Source organism: Macrobrachium nipponense, chromosome 45 (genome assembly GCF_015104395.2).
Source record: "Macrobrachium nipponense isolate FS-2020 chromosome 45, ASM1510439v2, whole genome shotgun sequence".
In the NCBI taxonomy this organism is placed as follows: domain Eukaryota; kingdom Metazoa; phylum Arthropoda; class Malacostraca; order Decapoda; family Palaemonidae; genus Macrobrachium; species Macrobrachium nipponense.
This window is the reverse complement of record NC_061105.1, coordinates 38,172,075-38,184,058: the sequence shown is the minus strand read 5'-3', so window position 1 is coordinate 38,184,058 and position 11,984 is coordinate 38,172,075. Positions and strand designations below refer to the sequence as shown.

The following is an 11,984-nucleotide window of genomic DNA, read 5'->3' as shown; positions in this document are numbered from 1 at the left end:
ACAAGTCACTGATTGGTTCTGTGACCATCGATCACTGGGAACTATTTTCGGAGAATGAAATGTCAATTGCAGAAGAAAGCGGGTGATCTGACACTGATTTATCGAACGGGTCTTTTTTTTCGAATAGAATTATGATTTTGAAATGAGATACATGGTGATTTGGTAAAGATCGTATACACAGCTTGGTGAAATGACATAGTTAGCAAGGTCATAAAGATCTTATATATAGCTTTGTGAAATGACATAGATAGCGGTCATAAAGATCTTATAGATAGTTTTGTGAAATGACATAGATGGTGATTTGGTAAGGATCTTATAGATAGCTTGGTAAAATGACATAGAGATATTATAAAGATCATGAGATTGGTAACGATTTGATAAAGATCTTATAGATAGCTTGGTGAAATGACATAGATAGCGAGGTCATAAAGATCTTATAGATAGCTTGGTGAAATAAGATAGATGGTGATTTGGTAAAGATCTTATAGATAGCTTGGTAAAATGACATAGAGATATTATAAAGATCATGAGATAGGTAGCAATTTGATAAAGATCGTATAGATAGCTTGGTGAAATGACATAGATAGCGAGGTCATAATGATCTTATAGATGGCTTGGTGAAATGAGATAGATAGCGAGTTCATAAAGATCTTATAGATAGCTTGGTGAAATGAGAGAGATAGTGATTTGATAAAGATCGTATAGATGGCTTGGTGAATTGTCATAGATAGCGAGTTGATAAACATCTTATAGATAGCTTGGTGAAATTAGATAGATAGCGAGGTTATAAAGATCTTATAGATAGCTTGGTGAAATTAGACAGATAGCGATTTGATAAGGATCGTATAGTTGGCTTGGTGAAATGACATAGATAGCGATTTCATAAACATCGTATAGATAGATAGCTTGGTGAAATGAGATAGATGGTTACTTGGTAAAGATCCTATAGATAGCTTGGTAAAATGACATAGAGATATGATAAAGATCATATACATAGCTTGGTGAAATGACATAGATAGAGAGGCCATAAAGATCTTATAGATAGCTTGGTGAAATGACACAGGTAGCGAGTTCATAATGATCTTATAGATGGCTTGGTGAAATGAGATAGATAGCAAGTTCATAAAGATCTTATAGATAGCTTGGTGAAATGAGAGAGATAGCAAGTTCATAAAGATCTTATAGATAGCTTGGTGAAATGAGATAGATAGCAAGTTCATAAAGATCTTATAGATAGCTTGGTGAAATGAGAGAGATAGTGATTTGATAAAGATCGTATAGATGGCTTGGTGAAATGAGATAGATGGAGATTTGAGAAAGGTCATATGGATAGCTTAGTGAAATGACATAGACAGCAATTTGATAAAGTTCGTATAGATGGTTTGGTGAAATGACATAGGTGGCGATTTGATAAAGATCGTATAGATGGCTTGGTGAAATGAGATAGATAGCAATTTGATAAAGATCGTATAGTTGGCTTGGTGAAATGACATAGATGGTGATTTAGTAAACATCTTGGTAAAATTTCATAGATAGCGAGTTCATAAAGATCTTATAGATAGCTTGGTGAAATGAGATAGATAGCGATTTTATTAAGATCCTACTGATAGTTTGGTGAAATGAGATAGATAGCGATTTGATAAAGACCTTACAGATAGCTTGGTGACTGAGATCTATCGGCGAGCGGTTTTGAAATGAGATAGATATCTAATAAAGATCTATAAACAGCTTGGTGATTGAGATCTTTCGAAATGAGACAGATAGCGATTTGATAAAGATCTTACAGATATCTTGGTGACTGAGATCTTCGATTTGATAAAGATCTTACAATAGCGGTGGCTGAGATCTTTTCGAAATGAGAATAGACAGCGATTTGATAAACATCTTAACAGGATAGGCTTGGTGGCTGGGATCTTTCGAAAATGAGATAGACAGCGATTTTGATAAACATCTTACAGATAGCTTGGTGGCTGGGATCTTTCGAAAGGAGATAGACAGCGATTTGATAAACATCTTACAGATAGCTTGGTGACTGAGATCTTTCGAAATGAGATAGAGAGCGATTTGATAAAGATCTTATAGATAGCTTGGTGACTGAGATCTTTCGAAATGAGATAGATAGAGATTTGATAAAGATCTTATAGATAGCTATGAGACTGAGATCTTTCGAAATGAGATAGATAGATTTGATAAAGATCTTATCCATAGCTTGGTGGCTGAGAGCTTTCGAAATGAGATATACAGCGATTTGATAAACATCTTACAGATAGCTTGGTGGCTGGGATCTTTCAGCTGGCGATTTTGAAATGAGATAGATGGTGATTTGATAAAGATTATATAGATTGATGGCAAAGATAAGACATTAAAATAAGGTCCTTATGTATACCTTCAAAAATCTATCATTTATTTAAGGTACAATATACCTATGTCAGACTTCATCATATACTTAGTTGCGTGGTGCACTGTAGACATTACTTAAGGGTCTGTGTAGCGATTCCTTAAACCCACTTTTCAGACTTTCTTACTGTCAATTGACCTCCTAGGTCACAGCGTTTGGCTTTTTGCCAGAATTTTATATTCTTTTTGTTCTATTTACTTATAGTGTTTGTGTGTGAGTTTCCTTCAAGCACGAGGAATTATGAATACAAATGCGTTCAAAACACACGAAAGAACGAAATACTCATAAAACACTCACACATAGCTCGCAATAGAGACAGAAAATACTTTAAATTATTCATAACTCGAGTTGAAAGCCGATTTCCCAGAATAAACAGTACTGGAAGAAAAAAAAAAAAAAGTGTCCCGCTGCAATATAATTTTTTTTATTATTACAAACTATCTCATATACAGTTCTTGATTAAGAAAATATGCAAAATAACTTTTGCGAGTTATGAGACCTTTTTTTTGTATTTTTTTTAGGTGGTAAGGAAACGTAATTATTTTAAAGGTGCTCTGTTGGTTACTCTCGTTTGTGGATTTTTCAGGTTATGGACAATGAATGGCGACGTGATTTTATCTTTTATTATAGATTGACTTTTTATTAACGCTAAATATGAAGTTTTATGTGGTTTCTATGAACTGTATTACTTTCGTCTTATCCATTGAGAAATAATTATCAAATTTCTGCGTTTATCCACTTATAGAAAGTGCCTTTTATAATTGACAACGACAGCGAATCATTGCCATCATCATATACTCATTATATATATATATATATATATATATATATATATATATATATATATATATATAATATATATGTGTATGTATGTATGTATGTATGTATATATATATGCCTATTAATGATTAGTTCATTCTGAATTACAACAAGGCATTCATTGTCTTCGTCTGTCATTTGTCTGAGGTACATTCTATTAGTATTCGCTTGATATTTCCGGAGCAGCCACGATTGCTGACAGACACCTAATTATGACTCTTAATTGTACGCCTCCCGACTTATATCATTCCCAAAATAATTCCTTCCAAGTTATGCACCTCCAATAATTCATTTTTATTGTCGGGGCCTGGCAAGATTTCTAATTAAGGATACGTGAGTTTTATATTTTTTTATGAAATTGCTGTCATGATTGTACACGATGAGAAACGAAGTATTTTGAAACACTTTGGTGTGAAATGTTGGACCATATCTCTGCTTGATTTCCAAGACTTTTAACTTTCCCGGGAAGTAAGCCTACATACTACTTTGTTGTCGTTGTTGTAGCAGTTGTTGCTCTTGTTGTGGGGGGTAGGAAACCCCCATGGAAAAGCCTGAAAACGTCTGAAAAGGGTGTTTCGCGTTGAGTTAAAGATACAGGATTTTTAGGATGCGATATTTATGATTGATTATTAGAATGAAAATGTAAAAAAAAATTATGTCCATGTTAAACGCTACAGAACAATTATTTCTGATAAAATATATCGTAGCTGCTGCACTTTTACTTAGTGAAACAACGCTCTATTTGACCGTTGAGTTTAGCACGCACCTAAATAAGCTTGAGGTCAGATCACGCCTTGTTTTTAATTAATTTTATATTTTTATTCGTCGCAATGGGATGTATAGAGAGCTTCTTTCTTGTACTATGCTATTTCTGACAAGAAAATAATTATTCGTCATAATTTTGGTAAATATCTTATTGTTCATTTCTAATGTGTTTCTTATTCTCTCTCCTGTAATTCCTGTAATTGCTCTACTTTTCGTTCCTAATTCCCCTCTGTCTTATCCTTGTTTTTATACATTTAATCGTTATTCTCGCATCTTGAGTTTAACTATCATGCGTTGGTTGTATTATGACAAGCAAAGATATTTCTCGTGTATATGAATAAAAACTCAGGTCATTTATATTTTAATTACAAATACGCAAGATACGGCATTTGAAAAGCTCAAACGATGTATTTGAACTTCAAAGATGAATAGTTCTTAATTTTTGAATTGCAAATACATTGCAATAGACGATTTAGAACCCGATTTGAATAAATGGCGTAGCATTGAAAGATTCGTCTCTTATTCAATATTTCTTCCACATCTCATCATTTTCTTTTGTTTTCGGGAGTGAAGGAGGATTGTGGAAAGGTAGAGAGAGAGAGAGAGAGAGAGAGGGAGAGCTGCCAGGTAAGCGCCCGGACATGTGCAGTAAAAAATTGGCCACGTTTATGAGATAGCCAGGCACATTTGAGGGGAGAGAGAGAGAGAGAGAGAGAGAGAGAGAGAGAGAGAGAGGAATAACTCCAGTTAACAAAGACGAGAAGAAGTAAATAACATTTCAATTATTTAGTTTTATACCACGAAGCTCAGAGAGAGAGAGAGACAGACAGAAACTCGGGTTAACAAAGACGAGAAGTAAATAATGTCTCAATTGTTTAGTTTCATACCACGAAGCTCTGAGAGAGAGAGAGAGAGAGAGAGAGAGAGAGAGAGAGAGAGAGAATAACTCCAGTTAACAGAGACGAAAAGTTGACCACATATCCGTAGTTTAGTTTCCTGCTATGAAAATAACTCGAAAGAGAGAGAGAGAGAGAGAGAGAGAGAGAGAGAGAGAGAGAGAGAGAGAAATAAATGAATGAATCCAGAATGTTGTGGCCTTCAGTACACCACACTCCTCCCCTAAAAACACTCGGGTTTTGGGGGGAGATGTAGAAGGGGGTGGAGGGGATGTCCATATTTATGTGACGTGTAGGTAGTCATCAAAGGCCTATAAACTAACTTCAATTTCGGGAGGGAGGGTGGGAGGTACGCGGTTGCACCGCCGGCCAATAAATGCCTACAGGCAGTGTTAGGGGGGGGGAGGGGCTTGGGGGCTCGGATGCCCAATTTGCCTAATGTTCCCCAAAAACATATATACCGTAGAGTTCGGGTTTTCCCTTCTGCTACCGACGATGGTCTGGTTTTTCTTTCTTTGTTTTTTTGGGGGGAATATATTTTTTTTTATTTTTCATGCGTTTTTGGGAGGGAATAAAATTCTATTTTTGTCGATTTTTTTACGTTTTTTTATTTTATGTTGTTTTTTTTTTATTCTGGATCATTTTTGTTTATTCGGTTATGGCTGGTTATTTTTACGACTCTCTCTCTCTCTCTCTCTCTCTCTCTCTCTCTCTCTCTCTCTCATTTATATTTTTTGTTTTATCTCTCTCTCTCTCTCTCTCTCTCTCTCTCTCTCTCTCTCTCTCTCTTTTTATTTTATTTTTTATTCTGGATCATTTTTGTTTATTCGGTTTTGGCTGGTTATTTTCCCAACTCTCTCTCTCTCTCTCTCTCTCTCTCTCTCTCTCTCTTCCAGCTGTTTTCTTTGGGAATAATAATATTTCTCGCGAACTTCTATCTGATTAAATTCAAGGGATTCAGATCCTAGTTCAACAAGCAACATTCTTTCCTGGGTATCCTGTGGCCTCTGACGAGTCTCCTCCGATTCCATCCCGAAATCCTTCGTCAGTCAAGGGAAGTACAATTCCTTTTCTAGGATGTACTTCTTATTTATCTATTGCGAGGGCGACGTCTCCCTTCCCTGAAATCCTTGCCAGATTCCTTTACAGGCAATTAGATGAATTAGGAAACGGGGCTTGGATGTCTCTCTCTCTCTCTCTCTCTCTCTCTCTCTCTCGCCAACTTTTCCTCGTGGACTTATTTCTTCGGGATTGGGGTGGCCGGGGGGTGGGGGAAACGGTGAGGGGAGTTAGCTGGTTTGCTGGAGTAAAGAAAGGTGCTACACTTACGTCTTGGCAGTTGGGATGTGTATGTGTGTAGTAGGTATGTGAATGTATATGAATGTATATATGTACATAAATGCACATACACATGTATATTATTCATTATCTTCCTGTAAGTATTTAATGCTAAAACATCTCGTTAAATTTTCATCCAAGTGTTCAAGTGCTCCCTTCTATGGTACAGTACTTAAGTTTTCATCGTCTGCTCCTCCTGACTCATCTGTTCGTTTACGCTGTCATGGCTTCCCTTATCGCTTTATTGTCTTCTTTTATTATTTCTTTTATCGCACAGTATCCTTTTAATGTTGCATAGTAGTTAGCATATCATTTTTTCCATAAAGCACCCTTCTCTTTATTTATTTATTCATTGTATTTTTGCTATTTATCATGAGAATGCTAATCAATCGAACACACTCCATACGATGCCATCTGTTGGTAATGATATAAACTAAATTGCGTCATACTTTTCCTCATTTGGTACTCCATACGAAATACTTCATTAAGAAAAACGCTTATCCGCTAATGCATTGCTAATTTAGGATTAATTATTTCGTGCCTTCATTATCGTAGAGTAATTTTGCATGCATTAGAGAATTGTTAATTAAAACGGATATTCGTTCACTTAATTATTTATTTTAGAACTTTTTTTTTTCTTCATCTAAGTGACACCTTTTCTTACGATTTGGGGTATTTCTACTCTTTTGTTCATTGGGGTAGAATTTACCCTTCATCTACTTCAGTCTGCTTGGATCATCATCACTCAGTCAAGTTTATTTAGCCAACCCTAAATGTTGGTTTGTAGCAATAGGCGTAAAGTGATTTCAAGATGTCTGCCGCTTAAAATGTACCATAACAACAAAGATCCATCCCAATCTTCCGTTGGAATCCTTCATTCGCCGTAAAAGGGTAGTTATGCCATCAGTTAAGTCTGTTTTGCGAACGCTGAATGTTGACTTGTGGCAAAGGAATATAGCGAGTTCACGATGTTTGTTGCAGAAAATATACTTCGATAGACATCCTCTGCAATCTCTCTCTCTCTCTCTCTCTCTCTCTCTCTCTTGCTTGCGCCACTAGGCAGCACTCCCCAGCTACTGCTTCCAACATTGCACTTTTTGTTCTTTTTTTTTTTTAATACCAGGTTTAGCCTCTTGAGTCTGGTAGACACCAGTTAATACTCACTTTTCGAGGAGTTTTATTTTGGCTACAACTAAAACGTGAAATAGTTTGCCTGGTGCGGTCGTGTGGTGTCTGCTGACCTCTAGATGCTTAAGCAGGGGCAAATTCATTTCCTGCTCTCTGCTGAATTCAGGTGTATCGGTTTTATTTTCTCTTCGTTCACATTTGTTTGTTTGTCACTTTTTCACTTAACTTGTCTCTTGGGTTTATAATCTATTGACCCTTTCCATAGAGGTTTTTCAGGTTAAGATTTAAACTTGAGAAATAAATAAGCAAAGCGTCTTGTTCAAAGGCATGTCACTGAATTAGAATTTGAGTTGTTATGATTTTCAAAATGTGAATGATATTCTTTTAACGTGATACCTCACATTTTTTCTCTTTTTTGCTTTTTTGTGGGTGCTGGGGGCTACGGTAGAAAAATCCATGGAATTTTCTTTCATTTCTAACCATGGGTAAATGTGTCAACCATCAACACATCGGTTTATTTCTTAATCTTCGTGGTTCGTTTTAATCATTACTAAGCGTCCCATTTTTGTATAACTTAACACACACACACACACACACACACACATATATATAATAATATATATATATATAATATAATATATATATATATATATATATATATTATTATATATTAGTATATGTATAATATATATATATATATATATAGTATGATATATATATATATATATGTATGTATGTGTATTCATATAGTATATAATAATATATATATATATATATATATATATATACACACACACACACATTAGACAGAGCGAAAAAATAATACCGAAGACTTACCCATCGCCTCGTTATAGCGTCTTACGTAAACAAAACAGAATCTCGGCCCTGTGAACACTCGTCCTTCCAAGAATTGCGTCATTCCAAGAGCCTCTCGGAGAACTCGGGACAGTTGGTAACACTGAAAAGCTAAATTTATCGGAAGAGTTCTTTCGTTTCTCTCCGTCAGACTAAGCAAATCGCGTTGACTGGAGATATGACTATCGTGAGAAAAACATACATTTTGCAACAAAGAATTCGACAAGTGGAAAATAGGAACAGCTTGCTGAACGATGCAATAACCGTAAGGAAGGTATAATGATGATAATAATATCAATGCAAACAGCGTGATAAATATCATATTTGTCAGACTTTATGCAGGAGCCTCGGTAACATATATCCAGGGAGCGGAGATTTTAATGTTAGGGAATATATTATATTATAAAGAGAAATTGTGCAGAAATTAGTATATATATATATATATATATAGTATATATATACGGTGATATATATAATATAGTATATATATATATATATATATATATATATATATATATATATATATATAGATAGATAGATAGATAGATAAGATAGATAGAAGATAGATAGATATACTATATATATATATATATATTAATCATACTATATATATATATATTATATACTACATTTGTGTGTGCGTGTTCCCCAAGACATTCGCATCTATCAACTGTCAGGAGAGAGAGAAGAGAGACAGCGTTCAGTAGAGAGAGAGAGAGAAGAGAGACAGCGTTACAGGAGAGAGAGAGAGAGCCATCCAGGGCAACGCGATGGAGTCAAATTATTTTCCATTTCTGAAATCCGGGCCACCCTGCCATACGTCAGTCGCTCGTTCAAGTGGAGGCTGTCCCCATTTGAGAAACCATCACCTGGTTCGGCTGTAGCTCTTATTTACAGAGCTGATTTATAGTTTGTTCATTCTTTTTTAGGTTCGTGTTGTTGTTATTTATTATTTTACTCTGGGTTATTTATTGTTTTTTACATTTTTTTTTCATATTGATATGCAAGTTATTGTCTTACATAATTTGGTACGGTGTTAATGTTTGCTTATTTAAATCTGAGATGTTCATGTGCACACACACACAGACACACATCTATATATATATATATATATATATATATATATATTATATATATATATTTTGTGTGTGTGTGTGGTGTGTGTGTGTTTTATATATATATATATATATATATATATATATGTATGTGTGTGTGTGATGTGTGTGTGTGTGTGTGTGTTATATATATATATATATATATATATATATATATATATATATTTGTGTGTATATAGACGCGCTATATATATATATATATATATATATATATATATATATATATATATATCTTATCCCAAACATTCTAAACCTCCTCCCAATGGACCCACCATATCTCTCTCTCCTCTCCTCCTCCTCCCTCTCTCTCTCTCTTCTCTCTCTCGATCTCGTCTCTCTCTTCTTCTCTTCTCTCTCTCTCTCTCTCTCTCTCATCATGTCCCTTATCCTCTCCCTCTCCTTTTCTGCCCTTCCTCCGTGTTCCTGTCACCATCCGTTCTCTCTCTCTCTCTCTCTCTCTCTCTCTCTCTCTCTCTCTCTCTAATAATACAATTTAATTCAGCCTGCTGGTCCCACTGGGGGCAAACTGTCTGTATCAATTTGCTTTGTAACTCTGTGACGCAGCAAATCTCCCGGATGCTGAATTATTAACTCACTTTTTGCTCTTTTTTTCCGACCATCACTGCTGCAATAGGTTTTATGAAAACCTCCCCCAAAAAAATAACTCGGAAAAAACATAAGCGCAGGAAAAATAAAATAGGGTTTCGATCAATGTATGGCTTAACCAACTTTTTTTTTTTATTTTGGTACCGTTACTGCTGCAATTTGATTTAAGAAACCCTCCCTAAAAAATAACTCGAAAAATATACACTCACGGGACAAAAAATTGGTCTTGATCATTGTATGGAAATAACTCGAAAAAAAGATTCTCACGGAAAAAAATACGTCTTGATCAATGTAAGGATTAACCCACTTTTTTTCTACCGCCACTGCTACAATTGTTTTTATGAAAAACTCCCCCAACAAATAAATGGAAAAAAACGTATGCACAGAAAAAAAAAATGGGTCTCGATCAATGTATGGATTAGCCCACTTTCATGTTTTTTTTAACCATCACTGCTGCAAATTGATTTGTGAAACCTCAAAAAATAAATGAAAAAAAACATTCACACAGGAGAAAATATTGGTCTCGATCAATGCACAGATTAGCCCAATTTTTATTTCTACAATTTGATTTATGAAAGGCTCCCCAAAAAATAACTGAAAAAAAAACACACGCACATAAAAATTGCTCTCGAACGATATTTGGGGGAAATTCCTTTAACTAAAAAAAGCTCAAAGTAGACTGTAATAAAAACTATTGTAAAATAAAATGCATGCAAAAAAACTGGAAAAAATGTGTCTCGACCGACGTACGGGGAAAATTATTATTGACTAGATAACTAAATTAAATTAAAAAAAAAAAACACGCACACAGGAAAAAGAATGGTCTCGATCATTGTAAGGAAAACAATTTTTTTTTTTTTACTAAATAACTAAGCGTAATAATAACTAAATATTCCATAAACTGGAAAGCTACATAGACTGAACTAAATTTTCTATAAGCTGGAAAGCTACAGAGCAGACTGGAATATCAATTCATAGCTTTAATATGAAAGATTCATTAACCGTTAATATGTTTTTCAGTGCATTAATCATTTGGAGACGTCACAGGACTGTACGTGGCCAGTGTTTTTTATTTATTTTTTTTCAAACTAATCCCTCGATGGCTGAATAATGAACACTGTTGAATTGTGCAAAATGCAATGGGGATTAAAAGTACATTGTCTGCTTTTCATTTTGACGTGTAATATTACAAAAGCCAGTCTTTGCAAAATGGATTCTTTTACTCAAATATTCAGACATTGAAAGAAAGAAGAAATATTACAAAATTATGACAATGTATATGTATATATATATATATATATTTAAATTATATAATATAATAATTATGTTATGTTATGTATGTATGAATGTATATACATGCATATGCATATATAATGCATACTTTAGTTTACCTATTCTTCACATCTTATACCTGAGTGTTTTAAATTCCGCCTTATTACACTATGCCTATATATATATATATATATATATATATATATATATATATATATATATATATATATATATATATATATATATATATATATATATATGTGTGTGTATGTATGTGTAATATTATATATATATATATATATATATATATATATATATATATATATATATATATATATATGCATACTTTAGCCTACCTATTCCTCACACTTAAGTGTTTTAAATTCATTATTATTATTATTATTATTATTATTATTATTATTATTATTATTATTATTATTATTATTATTATTATTATTATGCCTTGATTTGCATTGCTCTCAAACGCACCTCAGTCTCCAAATCTTCCAATACTTATCTCCTTCGTCTTCTTCTCCACCTTTTTTCCAGCCGTCCCACCTGGGTTGCTGCTTCACATGGACATCCTGAATTCGGGGCTGGCAGTCATCAGCAACGGAGACATAGTTGACGTGAAGGTCGAAAGTCTTCGAGTGATGAACAGCAAATTGCGCTCTATTGGAGACAAGGCTTTGATGTAAGTAGTGGCAGCCTTTCTTGGGTTGACCTCGTTCAAGTGTGTTTACCTTTTTCACCTTTTGTTAATTAGTCATTAGTTTGATTTCATTGTTTATT

General features: G+C 34.2%; 1 protein-coding gene across 4 annotated transcripts in view; it reads left to right on the top strand.

The window, feature by feature from the left end:
- Positions 1–11,984, top strand: part of LOC135214493 (chaoptin-like) — a 275,141-nt gene that overhangs the window by 241,972 nt on the left and 21,185 nt on the right. For all 4 annotated transcript variants that reach the window (XM_064248862.1, XM_064248865.1, XM_064248864.1 and 1 more), the window contains exon 4: positions 11,742–11,886. In XM_064248862.1, coding sequence (XP_064104932.1) covers positions 11,742–11,886 — 145 coding nt within the window. The remainder of the gene's footprint in view (positions 1–11,741; positions 11,887–11,984) is intronic.